The sequence below is a fragment of the Lutjanus erythropterus genome, chromosome 15 (genome assembly GCF_056507025.1).
Source record: "Lutjanus erythropterus isolate fLutEry1 chromosome 15, fLutEry1.hap2, whole genome shotgun sequence".
In the NCBI taxonomy this organism is placed as follows: Eukaryota; Metazoa; Chordata; class Actinopteri; order Lutjaniformes; family Lutjanidae; genus Lutjanus; species Lutjanus erythropterus.
The window spans coordinates 14487181-14502378 of record NC_139331.1 but is presented as its reverse complement, the minus strand read 5'-3'; the positions used below and the strand labels follow the sequence as shown (position 1 = coordinate 14502378).

General features: G+C 39.2%; 1 protein-coding gene across 1 annotated transcript; it reads right to left on the bottom strand.

The window, feature by feature from the left end:
* Positions 1 to 10: 10 nt before the first annotated feature.
* Positions 11 to 11759, bottom strand: entpd5b (ectonucleoside triphosphate diphosphohydrolase 5b). Its single transcript, XM_084736894.1, has 13 exons — positions 11531 to 11759; positions 10388 to 10467; positions 9585 to 9728; positions 7455 to 7530; positions 6963 to 6998; positions 6518 to 6606; positions 4574 to 4656; positions 4128 to 4189; positions 3641 to 3742; positions 2832 to 2975; positions 2484 to 2540; positions 2178 to 2293; positions 11 to 859 (listed from the first exon to the last, which is right to left on the bottom strand). The coding sequence occupies exons 1-13, from the start codon at positions 11751 to 11753 to the stop codon at positions 776 to 778; spliced, it is 1296 nt and encodes a 431-aa protein (XP_084593020.1). The 5' UTR covers positions 11754 to 11759; the 3' UTR covers positions 11 to 775.
* Between the last annotated feature and the right edge of the window lie 3439 nt (positions 11760 to 15198).

Below are 15198 nucleotides of genomic sequence, written 5' to 3'. Positions count from 1 at the left end.
CCTGTAGATATTTGTAATTATCAATCGATGATGGTTTTATTTTGACAAGTGTGAAACGGCAAAGTTTGTACAAACAACCTTTTTCCTCAAGTTTTTGAAAACACAGTCCCAAAGAAAAACTGAGACGGGTTTATGAAAATATAATGACCGTGCATTATGTGCAGCAGTTTCATTGTAAACAGACGTCTGAGGTTGAACTGCGGTGATGATATTCTCTAATGGAAAATGAGTCCCACTTAAAACTTCAGTGGCGGATGTGATTGACTGTCAAATTGAAATGTACCAGACACGTGTATACCCCATTATCCTTATTACTAATAACAAACACTTGACATTAAGAATTGCTAAGGCACAGCATATCAAATTGCAGCATGTAAACACTGGTCTTGCACAGCACCACCAGCCTAACAAGCCAACAGGTCACACTGTTTATCAGCCTGAGTAAAATACAGAAACCTCTATCTCTAACAAAACATGTACCCAGTCACACCCAAAGCTGCATTATTGGCAACATCTTTCACTCAAATGTCAACCACCAGTGCTTCACCTGGACTCTGAGTAAGGCACACATTGCTCATTTACAGCTCAATATATTAACACTTGAGAATAATAGCTTTTTAAAAACTGAATTAAGAATTACTCATGAGGTTAGTTCTGTCCTTACAAAACAAACCGCAGATGTCCGTGGACTTTAGATAAGGTAGTGCGCATTACTCGTGTTTGTTATTGAACAGCACCACCTACATCAGCAGTGTTTGTTCCTCCCTTCCTCTCCTCAGTGGATCCTCAGGTGGTGGAAGTGGTCTAACGTGGCGCCCAAAGCCCAGCTCGACTCCACGTTGTTCACTTTCTTGGTCAACTAGGAGGGAAAAAACCCAACACCAAATCACTCAAATGCCTTTTGTATTTATTGAAATAAAAAAAAATAACAGAATCTTTGTGTAAAATTTAATTTTTTTCATTCACTTTTTGTGAAATAGTAGAGTAAACACAGGTGTAAATCAGTGATACTAATTAAGGTTCTGTTCCGTTCACGTCAAACAGAGTCATCATGCTGCTGTTGTGCATGTTGACTCACTGAAAAGTCTATGCTGACCTTTTCAGTGTACGTATAAGCTACATTCAGAATATTCTCATCACTTGCTGTCAGACAGCCTTTTCTGACAGTAAGCTCCAGTTATATAAGCCATCAGTCTCTTGCTCAACCAAACTCCTTTTGCAAAAACAGTAATTTTACCTTGGAGACCATTGGAGTTGATATTAAGCTGCAGCCTTGATCTGTACGTTTATTTGTGTTATTGTGTGAATTTGGTGAATCTGAAGTAACCTTTCTAAATGGATAAGTCATACAATAACCTTAACTAACAGATTACTTGGAACTAACTAAATTATTTGGAGATGGCAACATTTGGCTTATATAATGGTGAAAAAGGCTGTCTGAGAGCAAGATAAAGTGATGGAAATATTCTAAAAACAGCATGCACTTACACTAAACCAGAATTCCAGAAGAAAAACAATAATTTTATCTCGCAAAACATGGGAGCTGCTCCATTATCAGCGCCTTGGTCAGTTTGTATGTTATTATATGACATTGGTGACTCTGAACTATCCTTTTCGATTTTCATCTGATATTTATTCCTGATTTAATCTCTTAATTTTTTGGGGGAGGCTAAATGTTCATTGCTTAGCTTCTGTGCAGGTACTCCTCTCTACTTCTTATTGTTTCTCTACAGTAAATAATACACCAACTAAGGATAAGCACCTCATACAACCCCAATTCAAATAATCCAAACTATTCCTTTAATTATTATCATTGTAACACCTGTGTTTACACAACCATTTCATATCAATATGGTTGCTGTGAAAAAGGTCTACTGTGCTCTTTTTTGTGAGGTCTGGGACACAACTTCTTTTAAGAGATTATGTCAAAGTCTGTGCTGCTATCTTTGCCATTACTGATGTGTCATAGTCTCCTTATCCAGGGTCTATTAAAATGGTACTAACAGAGGCTGCTTTAAACATGACCATGGTTGTCCTTTATCACAGTTTGAGCTACACAACTTAAAACATGAATAGTTTGTTACAGTGCCTCACAACGTTTTGAAAAATGTTCCTGTCTGTTCCTTCTGTTGCAAGGCCGCAAACCCTGTCGATTGTATTGTATGGAACTTGCTCACCTGTAGCACAGTGCTCTCCTTGAAGCCGAACCCATCCTTAAGCAGACAGGTGATGTAAGTCATGTCCATACACAGGAAAGAATTGATGGGAGCGTACTTGGTCATCTTATTGCACACTGAAACAGACAAAAGGGGGGAATCATGTCTGTTAGCTTGGATAATCAGTCACCTGTATTCTGCTGAGAGGATGAGGGTAGGATTTCAGATAGCAGTGAGGACACATCTGGACTATTGAGATGCACACTGTGTCTCAAGTACAGCGAGCTGCAGATCTGTCATAGCGATGTATTGCTGTGCCCAACTCACCCTCTTTAGCTCTCTTCTTGAAGTGTCTGACCTCCAGCATCCCTCCCTGGACCCCATCTGCAACAGGGAATGATAGGGGGTCATCTTCCTCATATTTAAAATGCTATACTGTCCATTACAGCAGCAGATCTACATGCACATTTCCATAATACTAATAACAGAGCTGGTGCCCTTTCAGCTCGGACTGACAGAAGATAGCAATTTCTCTAATAACTACACACCTATAGCTCATCAAATCCACCGAGACGGATGACTCACAGTGTCCTGCCTCTGTCTAGCATTGGAATGGGTAACAACATCCTGCCGAGTGTTTATAATTATGTAAGGTGTGTGTGAGTGTGTGCTAACCGATAAGGCCTGCATCCACCGCTCTGTCAAAGTAATAGGAGAATGCATAGAAGACGTTGCTGTCTTCCAGCTCATATGGCTGATGAATAATCCCCTTCACCACCTTAAGTACTTCCTGATAACAAAGCTTGTATCCCGCATAACCTGGAGAAGAAACAGACACAGCAGTGTAAATTATGCATTTGATGTCGAAACAACAATAGGAGATGATGCGTAATTCAGCTAAGTCCATTTTAATGGGCTTTTGGAAACATGACTGCAGGTGTTTGGTTGCCAAGCCAAAAATTTTCAGTTTTGGATTTGCTCAAATCTGTTACTTAGTTTGATTTACTCAGTGTTGTAATCTGCAAAATATTCTGCCTCAAAGGGATAGTTTGGATTATTTTATGTGGGGCTGTATGAGATACTCATTGATTGTCAGTGTATTAACTACAGTATGTGCCGGCTGACATGCCCCCGGTTTGGAGAAGCAGAGAGGAGCATCACAACAGAAGCAAAGCAATAAACTGCTGAAGTTGGAGTCAGCAGCAAAAGGTATTTAGCCACTTTAGCCACACTAGAATATTTTCACTCCTTTACCTCAGCCTTTTCTGACAGGAAACTGCTGTTATATAAGACAAATATCACTCTTCAACCAAACTCTGTTTAAAAAATCATCTTAAATAATGACAGTTTCCCCTGTTGGTAAATACTTTCTGATGTTGGTGGTAAAATATCACAATCACAGTGAAATTCAAAGGGATGTTTAAAATGCGCAGGATTTTCTTGACTCTGCTGACTGATTCCACTTAAAGTCAACAGGATCTTACCATCTGCGTCCCCGCTCACTTGATAAGTCAGTCCTCCAAAGCTCCATTCACCCCTGAACTTCTTTGGCAGGCAGGAACTTTTAAACACTCGCCACTCCAACCCTGCGAGAGCACAGACATGACTCATTTAATCTTGTAACTGGCTCAACGGCTTCGCACCTGGTCACTGTGGTCTGAGACTGACTCAAGAACTCACTAACACAATTTCCTCTGAAGCCCTTCGGTGATTCATCTCAGGGTCTCACTTGAATTGTTTATTAGAAAGGAAGACACATCCCACAAAAAGACCTCCCTCTCTTGGTGCCTTCTTTTCTCAGTATTTGGAGAAATGGGTAGGACAGAGGGAAAAAAAAAACACCTGAGAGATCACTTGGAGAACTGACTCACTGTTGTGTCTCAGCGTCCTTAAGAGACGCGCTCACAATGAACAACACTGACCCACAGTTAATGGCAACTGGCCACCTTTTTCTCATGTTCAGCACGGTACCTTCTGCACCCAGAGCGCCCAGTGCGGCCAGTCGCGCTGCCATCAGTCCATTTCCAAGGTAACTGGTGGAAGTCAAAGGATTGTTACACAGTTTAACAAAACTGACCAGGAACAGACAGTTCCAGTTCCACAACAGCGTAACAAGCAAGTCAGTGTGAAAATAGGCCAAACAAATGCTCTGCTTATTATTCACATCCTAATGACTAAACAGACAATAAAAGTTATCCTAATTAAAAAACAGACTCAAGTGAAGTTGCAACAACAAAGTCAGATGTATTTGCAACATAACTAGTCAATACTGGAGGCCAATTAAAACATTTTTAAAAATATATGGAAATTACCTTGGATAGAGATTAAATCAGGATTTGATATGATGCTTTCACAAATAATTCAGATGTAGGATTACTATGTTTTATCAAACATGTATTACTGATTCAATCTCTTACCTGTGAGTGTACAATTCAAATGTGGAGTTGAAGATGTCAAATCTGGCAACGTAATCAGCAACAGGAACACTTTCAATGGTTTTCTACAGCAGAAGATGAAGGATACAGTGGGTGACTAATCACTGAGGAGTTCAAAGGGATAGTTTGGATAGACAATAGACCCTTTTCACTGCAGCAATATTGATATGAAATAGAAGAGTAAACACAAGTGTTACTGTTGGTGCTAATTAAAGGGATAGTTTGGATTATTTGAAGTGGGGTTGTATGAGGTAATAATCCATAGTCAGTATGTTAGCTACAGTAGATGGCTGTCTGTAGACAGCAGTAGACCTATGTTCTGCAAGGTAAAATAACTGTTTTTGTCAATGGAGTCTGGTTGGTTTGGAGAGCACGATATTTAAGTTATATAACGGCAGCATCCCGCCAGAATCACTGTTGACTTTAGAGGTGCAACTGATTACAAAATTCACGGTTTGGATGGTTTCACGGATCAGATAATTTTTCAGATCAGCACAAAAGAAAAAGAGGTTGGATTACAGTTAAAATATTTTAAAAAATGCACGTGGCTTTGATCTCTCTGTCTGTAGTTACCACCATAGTAATAAAATGTAATAATAAAAATTATATGTTAAAATTACATTATATCAATAATAATGCTGTACTTTGAATACTGTACTCTACTGTATTATACAGTAGTGTGCTATGTATATACTATTGTGTATTTAATAGAAAATTATACACTGTTAAGTTACACTACTACACACTGTAGTCTGGCTCAATGTCTCGCCCACCTCACTATCTGTTTGGTTAGAAGTAACAAGTAATAACCAATCAACACAGACACACTGTGTCACAGACACAGAGCTGCACCAGCAGGCAGAGAGGATCTGTAGAAGACTGCAGAAATCGCCAAAGTTTCACTAAATACCACAATCTCATGATCTGTTTCTTTGACAACAGCATAGTTAAACCAGTGAAAATGTTTGTCATGGTCTGGAATTCACTTGGAGCGATATGACGGCTTTTTAATCAGTCACTCCTCACTGCAGACGCACTGCAAGGTAAAACGCAGTATGCATCTGTCATGCCTTTCACTGCAACTCTGCATTGAGATTTCAGTAATTATTACTTATATAAAAGTAACAGCGACAGTAAAAATGTGTTTCACACTATGATGGTTACATGGCTACAACATGAGAGCTCCCCAGAAGTGAAGCCAAAACATCGTGTTTTGTGGCTGGCTGCAGTATAGGTCATAAATCCTGCCTCCTCCATGTTAGCAGACAGGACATGGGCTAAACTAAAACATCACAGTACAGGTCAAAGAAATATTTCCCAAAGATGGTTTCTCTCATTTTAGGTAGTTCTTATCACACTGACATCTATTGGAGTGTTCGTTTTGTTTACTTTGGTTACTTTATGCTGTAAGCAGGTTTCATGTCATGATCGACAGCTGAGCCCTGCTCACGACAGAGTTGACTCAAAACTCAAAAGCACGGCTACAACTCTGACCACTACTGTGCAGATTTTGGCACCAAATTATGTCACCAGCACAAGATGGCAGCACTTGTATCCAGGATATTTTGGTTTCATTTTTGTACAGTAGGATTAAGTGGAAACACATTCTTCATCTGTATTTATGTCATGGGTCAGAAAAGGCCATCTGATGGCAAGGTAAAATGGTGAAAATATTCTCATATAGCATACACTGAAAGTGATACATTTTTATGTGTCTAAAATATGCTTTGCTTCTCACCCTGCACATAGAAGTACACTGCTTACCTTCTTACACTGATGATCCTGCTGCTTTTTAAAAGTGGGGGCCGGCAGACCGCCATCTATTGTAACTAATACACTGACTATCGATGAGTCCCCACTTCAGAACACACAAACTATCCCTTGAAGTTGTCAAGGAATCTCTAAACATGCAAACAAACAACTGACCCTCAGCTTTGGCAGGAAAGTGATCTGCGTGGATCCTCCTCCAAGATCTAAGATTCCCACTGTCTTCTTGGTTTGTGGTTTCAGGTGACCTGAAAACATTTCATACTTTAATCCAGCAGCCACAACACAGAAGAGCTAATCAGTCATACCTCAGATGGTATCTTCAAAAGGCCTATTTGACGCACAGTGTGCATCCCAGAAGTATAAAATCCCAACACTGAGCCTGATAAAGATCAGAGCTATTCCCTTTAGGCAATGAAATCATAGTTGTATGTATTCAGCCTGTATTTGTGAGCCAGGGTCTATAATAAAACACCATGCCAATTTCAGACACCAAATAAAATTTGGATATACAGTAGCTGGGCTCAGACAGCACTTTATAATCAAGAAAAATAGTTGTTGTATTCTGTTGCAGACAAGGCAGGGATCAGTTTGAAGTACTCACCTGTCAGAAAATTCAGAGATATCCAAGCCAGGATTCCTAAGGTACAGAGATTAAAAAACAGGCAAATCAAGAAACAGAAAACAGTCATTTCAGGTGGAACACACAAGCTCATTTTAGAAAAGCTGAAACAAATTTTCACTAAAATTAGAAGTGATGGCACATACAAACACATGTGCAAATGCATGAGTAAGAGCTGACAAATCAATTACACTGCGACAAAACAGACAGTAACAAATTTTCATCACATAATTACAGCTTACAAGGTCACAACAACTTTGTGGTGATGACCAATTTCATTTTCTTAAGCGTCATCATAAAAGACGGTGATAATCTCCTGCAATTTAGTTAAATGTGCGCAGTAAACAAAGACTCCTTATAGAAATTACACAGCACAGTAAAAGTAGGGCAGGAGGATCACTGACGCCACCTACAAAGCACTGCGATAACTGACGAATGCGGTGCTTGCCAGAGCAAAGGGCGGGCAGACGTTACCTTCGTTCGTGCCATTCATTATGCTGACGCTCTTGTCTGGGACCAAAAAAGGAGATTCGTCAAACACTAGTTGGACCTATGGAGGAAGAAGAAGAGAGGAAGTAATGAGAGGGAGAAAGGGGAGCAGGGAGAATGAGAGCCAAAGAAAGCAGCAGAGAAATGGCCTTAATGTTATCTACTGTAATGGTAGCTCATCCAGAGGTGCCCTCCGCTTGAAGGGATTAATTAATTCCCTTGGGGGGATTAATAAAGTATCACTTATCTTCCAAGGTGCCCCAGGGCCATCCATTACTATCTTATCCCCTCCACAAGACCCTTCCACGCTAAGCTCACACCACTCTGATAACAATACTCTTCCTCTTGTCTCTGTGCCACCTGCCACAGCACTGAAAGTGTTTCTGCCTGTCCCTGCCCTGGATAAGAGGCTGCACTTTCCTTTCAAAGTGTCAGACAGTGTAGTGCCTAACAACTCCCCTGTGATATCTATTCTACACACATCCCCAAAAGAATGTCACGTCGACCACTGCAATATTATAATATATATTATATTATATTATATTATATTATATTATAGGGTCGCTGCAGGTTTCAACAAGTTAAATTTAAGAGCTTCTGAAGACAGTTATCATGGGTCGTGTTCCCCATCAACACTTTGTAAAAAAAGTTACAGAGGACACCTGCCACATTAGCTCGTACACCTGCTACACAAATAGCACGATATGTAAAATAATCAGACTTCAGCTCCACCCCATGCATAACCATTACTGCTGTTCTCCTATGCAGCTATCAAATTTTAAAAATGTTTTAACCTACACTTTAAATACTTAAGACCAACAGGGTTTAAAAGGAAGAAGAAGCTTTTGAATAAAAAAAATAATAATAATTTCAGAGAGGTTGAAACATCCTTATTAAATAAAAATTTTTACTATAAAGTGCTGTTGTCTCTAATAAGCTATAAGTTAATCATGGTATACAGACTACCTACATTTTTACACCAGTCTCTCTTGTCAAACACATTTTCATGACACTGCATCCCATAACCATAGTGACTCAGAACATTATTGGGTGACAGCATTGGGTGAGTATTTGCTGGTGGCTTTTTTATGTCAGTATGTTTTTCTGACTTCCTATGTGACTCAAATACCTTCATACACAACGTTCCTAATTTGATAGTTTTCATCTACAAGGTGCAGCAGCTTCAGATTTGTCATTTTCAACATCCTTCAACCAAGTACTACATGCACTGTTATTATTTCTTACTTCTAAAAGTCTTTTTTTTTAATAAGAGGATTGGCTCCATGTTGATTTTTTTTTGTAGTTGTTACAGTGTGATTAACTCAAAACTTTCCCAAAACACACTTAAAAGCGAGACTGACTATTGCAACTTTCTAAAAGTAACATTAACTTCATAATCCAATCAACTTTTAAGACCTCACAAAATTGTATTTATGACTTTTTAAAGATATAATATGCACATTTCCACACTAAAATGTTTAAAAACTGTAGACATGTTATATATTTCCTCAATGATTCAATAAAGATCGAATGAATGTTTTGCTAGCCATTGCTAACTAGTTGCTACTTGCTTTAAATTCCAGGAAAACTCTGGATGTGTCGGATAAGTCAGAGAGCGAGGAAGGAAGACTACAAACGTGACTAAATGTAACGGAAATAAAACTTACCTCGTCCATGAACATGATTTCTGCCTGGATCATGTCAGATAGATTTTCATAGCTATGGTGGTTGTTTAAAAGTGAAGAAAACAACTTCTGTGATCTCACACCACTTTACAATGTCATCGAACTACATTTTGTTATTGTTTGAATGTGAGAGACCCCTAGCAGCAGAACTTACAGACTGTACATTTAAGAAAACCAATTTTAACTTATTACTTCTAGAAGAGACTTTTTTAATGCGAGGAGATGCCTGACTGGTCTGCAGAGTTTGTATTAGTAGATATTGGCTCCATGTTGGTTTTGTTTTGTATCTGTTACAGTGTGATACAGATTTTTCTGAAAAACACATTTAAAAGCAACACTGATTGTTGCAACTTTATAAAAGCAATCCAATAATGTTTTAAGTCTTGCCAAAATCTTATTTAAGACATTTTCCTGTGAAAACCCTGTTTACCTGGTCCAGAAGAGCCAGGGCTTTCTCTACAGGCAGTAGCCGAAGTCCAGCTGTGGCCCTGAGGACCACTGGAGTCCTCTTCCACTCCAGACGAGGAACAGTCTTCTTGGCCACCTTCAGCAACATCCTCACTGTGTGTCCAGCCTTTAAAATGGGAGACAACGCTCACTGTAAAACGGCACTGCTCAGAGCTGGCTTTTGACTACAGGGCAACTGTTTAGAGTTGAAAAAACACTGCAAGGGATTGTTTGGATTATTTGAAGTGCAATAAATAGTGTGTTAGTTGCAACTACATTTTGCTGATGGAGTTTGGTTTGGAGAGAGTGACATTTGGCTTATATAACAGTAGTTTCTCATCAGAAAAGACTGTCTGAAGGCAGAGTAAAGTGGTGAAAATATTCTAAATACAGGTGGTTATTAGGTGGGCCTTTTTTAAGTGGCTAAAATATCATTTGATGCTGACACCGTTTACAGCAGTTTATTGCTTAGCTTCTGTGCTGTTACTCTCTGCTTCTACAAACTCTGGGCATGCAAACCAATCTACGCTATGTACACTGACTACAAATAAGTACCTCATACAACCCCACTTCAAATAATCCAAACTAACCCTTTCAAGTGTTACATCAGGCTCCTTGAATCTTCACTTGTTTGTCATTTTGTTTTTTCCACTTCCCACTTACTTTCATTAGCAATTTGATTCCCCACAGAGGGAGACTATTGGCAGGGTTCATGAATGCAACATAGAGCATAAGGACCTTTTCCTTCGGCTCAATGTAATTGATTAGATTTGACAATGAACTCACCATTTCAGGGGAGTCGGCATATGCTGACAAACCGGGCTTTATGGAATGGAACATCTCATTGTCCAAAACAGGCAGCGCCACTAAAAGATACAAGATCCACCCACATCAAATATGCAGCAGCTATTAAAAGCATTAAGACGCTTAAATCTGCTTAGCATACATATGCAGAGTATATCCCCTTATTCAAGATGAGGCATGTTGACTCAAATCTGACAAAATAGGATTATTACTCGAAAAGTTAATGGAGTCAAGTATAACCTATGTCCCCTGAAGTGAAAATGTGCAGGTTTACACAAGTGAGAGGCTGTGAGGAAAAAGAGAAAGCTGAGGAGAGGAACAGAGGCCGCAGAACAGCTTTACTCTGCTGTTTGCATTGTAAATCAATATTTCACAGGCCATGTAAACACATTACATGACGCCCTTGCTGCAGTAAATACACATAAGATTTAACCTGCCTCTCGCCCTGATATTATGAAATAAGTACAAGAGCAGAGGGAAGCAGGTCAGAGTAATCTGAGTCAATGTCCAATTCTGCCCAGCAGTGTTAATTTAGACAATAATTTCAATTTTAGTTTTTTGTTTTAGTCGCTTACTGAATATTATAGATAGTTAAAGTCAGATTTTGGTCTTGTTTTGTTTTGTTTTATTCAAGATTTAGGCGTGCAAGGGTTTTCATTTCAGCCAGGGGTTCACTTATAATTTTCAGTTTCATGATACTGTAATGGATAATGCTGGAGGATATTTCTACTGGGTGTAAAATTGCAAATGAAAAGTAAACACACCTTGAACTGTGTTTGCGTTACTGACACATTCTTTCATATCTTGAAAATGAATGCCAAAAGTTAATATTGAAGTTTTATTATTGGTTATAAGTCTTATGCTAAATTCACCATCATGTTTCACGCCAGAGAACTCTGAATAAATCAGCAGGTATAAAAATGTGTAAATTGTGTTGTTAAGACAGATGAGCAATATCTTGGAAACATTCTGTCCTCATTGTGAATAATAATCAGTGTTTCAGTTTGAATATTAAAGAAATGTCTCCACAGGTCTTTGATATTTAGTCATGAAATAAAAGGACATCAAGATATGCTTGTCGTCAAAATTTTCATAGAAAAAATGAACACTGCTGCCCAGCATTACCTGTATCACTGTGGATGAAGGTGTAGACATGGATGCGCGTCCCAGTGCTCCCTGCATCAAACATCACTGCATAAAAGATGCGGCTGTGGTTTGCTGGTCGGCTGAGACTGGGAAGGATGCTGCTGATACTGTTGGTCAAATCCAGAAGAGAAGTCCTCTGGGCTCGGCTCAGTCCTGCGACAGCGAGCAGGACCAGGAGTAGAAGTGGCCCGCTGAGCTTCATCTTCACTCTGGAGAATCAGCATGAACACAACAGGTCTTCTTCTTAGAGCACTGAAACGCTGTTATTTTATTAAATTGTGTTGAACTGCTCAAAAAAGCAGCTAAAACTGTTGCTGATTAGCACTGGCGGATGTTAAAATTACAGCATGACAAACAACAGAAGAGTGCCAAGCAATACAGTTATTATTCACACCAGGTCATTTGACCACACCCAGTCAGACTTTCCAACCAACCACAGAGATGTATCCCAAAATTAACCTCTCCACCTGCTGAGTCAACTCCTGTGGACAATTTAGAAAACATCACAGTTTCACCATGTTGGACTTAAACTGTGGAATTTAATCCTTTGATCTTGACGTTTGATCAATACACAGAAACTCAAGCATGTCTCAACATCGCTCTGCAGAACTCGGATATATAATGTGAGGAGTTAAGATGTCTTTAAAGACTCAGTGAGGCACAGCCCTGTGGGGAAACCCTGCTGAGACACTGTCACCCTGCTTACATAGGAAAGTAACAGACTGAAGGCATTTTACAACCTGTCAAGTCCAATTAAAGTTTTAAGTTTCAGGCACTTATCTCGCATTATTGTAAAGAGCAATTTATACTAATAGAAATGGTACAACTGTACATGAGTTGTTATAGAATCTATGGCCCAATTTTACAGTTAAAAGACTACTAGCTACTAGCTGGGCCCCTGAGCTCTGTCCCTTTATTTTGTTATTAGTTATTTATCGCTGAAATGTTTGAAAAGCTAAATGGTATCTACAGTATAAAGAAGAGTAATGATAAATTCCTCAAGGTTTTATTTGCCCACTGCAAAGGTTGCATGCTTCTCTGTATGACCTTAAAATGAATCAAGGGATCATTTTCATTTGTAGCCTGGATGTTTGCTCATTTGAAGCTACTCTATGCGAGAAAAGCAGCAAATAAACACACCTTGAGAAATTCACAGAACCAGTTAGGTGCATTAAACGCTGCCAAATGTTTTCGAAGGTACAATGTAACTGTGAACTTGCAGTGACCATGTCATGATATGAGATGCCTTCCCTGTCAGTATGTGAAAAGAGCATGTATTAAAAAGAAGTGTGTAGTTATGTAACTATCTTCTCTTCTATCTTCCAATGACTTATATCAATGTAAAGTGACCCTGTGGCTCCAGAGCAGACAGTATGCTTAGAGGAAGAGCAAAATAAGTAACTGAACAACAAAGAAGAAAACTGAATATGATCACCTCATAATCCCATTCAGTTTTGCAAACATTTTAGAACGCTTCCTTGCAGTTCTTAAATTGCTTAATTCCCATGGATGACTAAAGGCATGCAAGAGATATCCTGCATCCTCAAGGTCACATTGTAAAATTATCCCCTGGTCTAAAATAATGTTCTCAGTGCTTTGTGGTTAAATACCAGTACTGATTGGAAAGCATGCAGAATAGGGCTTGTAGAATCAAACTTGCCCAGAGGTGCTCTGGATACCCAGAGGCTGTCTGCACTCTTGGACTGTGTACCCTAGCTTCGAGACACATTTTGTCTTGGCATTGCCAGAACACTACTTGAGTCCAAATTCAGTGACTGCATTGTAAGCTGAATTGTAAGCATGAATTGATAATTGGTAACACTAACAATCAACATTAATCGTCATCAAAAAAATAATGTGTTTATAATAACAGATGCATTCCCCCCCTCAATCATAGCTTTATTTCACCAGCAATATACATTGCAAATTCTCTGACAGCACTACATAACCTCTGAAACCTATAAAGACGTAAAGGCCTATACTTAACACATACACTTAAGTATTTTACTTGATCAACCAAACTCCTAACATCTGATTAATTGATCATCAATTAATCTTTATCATACATTATCATATTAATGTTTTGGGGTGTTTTAAGATGCTTCTATGCTGGTTCTTTCTAAAACTGCCTCACTGGATACTTCATGCATCCAGTGATGCAACTGGATGCACGAAGAACTCCGGGCTATTTCAGCTTTGATTTCTAAGGCATGGTCACAAGTGCACTAATTTGTTTCTTTGCTTTGCATGGAGTTCTACTTTGGTGAAATTTGACTGTCGACGTCACAGCCTAAACTAATAACAGAGATGTGTGTTGCAGTCAGCTCAGCAGGCAGTGGTCCCTCCCATTCACTCACATGTATGACCATGCCATTGCACTATGTTCTGACCAACACAGAAATAGCTATATTGAAATTGTGTGAAGCTTGCGTGCAATGCATCCTGGTACATGCAGGCACTGTTGGCACATCTCCGCAAGCAGGAGAACTGAGCTTTCTTGGCCAATATACCACACACAGAGGAATTTATTGCTGCTACTGACTGCATTTACTATCAACATGGACTGAAGATCCACATAAAAAAATGTCAGGTTTTCCCTTTAAAAAGTGTCTCGCTGGAAAATGGCAATTTTACAACTAAGATAATCGTACCTTTAATGTACCAGTAACAGAAATGACGCGGAAAATGTTTCCATAAAAATCTACTGCTACAATGTACATCAAGTTAATAATCAGTGTCTGTGATGTACTGCATTAACGTGGTATCGGTGAAAAGGAGCTGGATATTTTATCAGCCAGTGTCCTCTGGCTGGATGTGATAATCTGCAAAAGAACAGGCTGGCATGCAGTGTTAAATTCAATTAACAGGTTAATGCACCCAGTACTACAGTACAGAAAAGAAGCTGGAGTTTTTCATTACATAATTTTGCTAGCTAAACCAGCGTTTTCTGTTTGTATAATTGTTTTATCTTAACCACAGCGATATCACATAAGATCTATTTCTGTACAACGGGCACAGTACAGAAACAGTTAAGAAATATCGCGAGAGATTCGCAACGTTATAATTTAAATACTGTCCAAGACTATCTTCTCTATGGTGAATTCTTTCCCATTGCCATTTTTACAACACTATCAGAGACATGTAATTTGGGTGTCAGTACAATATGATTCATTTAGCGTAATGTTTAATAATTGTAACTTATCCTCACCGTGATCTGTTTTAATCACAGCTAGCGTAAATGCTATACCGGAGAAACCTAGCCGGTGAAGTTTGTCAACAAGCTAAGTTAGTTAGCTAACTGCCGCACGTTACATTCACTAAGGTTTTCGAAGCAACTAAAAGTGGAGACAAAACGCCAAAACGCCAAAACACACCACAAACGATAAAATAATGTTAATAGTCTGTAGATAACTAATTGGAGTGTTTAATGGACGTTAGACACAGCCTGAGCTCACCATGATGTTCACCCGGCGAGCAGCAGCCCTCTCCTCTGGCAGCTGACTCTTCGCGGTCGTGTCTATGAGGGAACGCCAAACTCGCGAAAGATCTCGCGAGAGTGATCATTTTAACCCAAACCCTGATCTTTTCCCAACTGTAACCAGTTTCCTTTGTCCCCGAATCTAAACAGATCTTAACGTCAGCATTGT

What these genes read in the sequence shown, in the direction of transcription:
- entpd5b (XM_084736894.1), bottom strand. Translation starts at nt 11,753, where the DNA reads ATGAAGCTCAGCGGGCCACTTCTACTCCTGGTCCTGCTCGCTGTCGCA. An exon ending in ATCTCTGAATTTTCTGACAG is followed by an intron (nt 6,607 to 6,962) that starts GTGAGTACTTCA and finishes AAATGTTTTCAG; the next exon opens with GTCACCTGAAACCACAAACC. An exon ending in TTTGAATTGTACACTCACAG is followed by an intron (nt 4,190 to 4,573) that starts GTAAGAGATTGA and finishes GACTTCCACCAG; the next exon opens with TTACCTTGGAAATGGACTGA.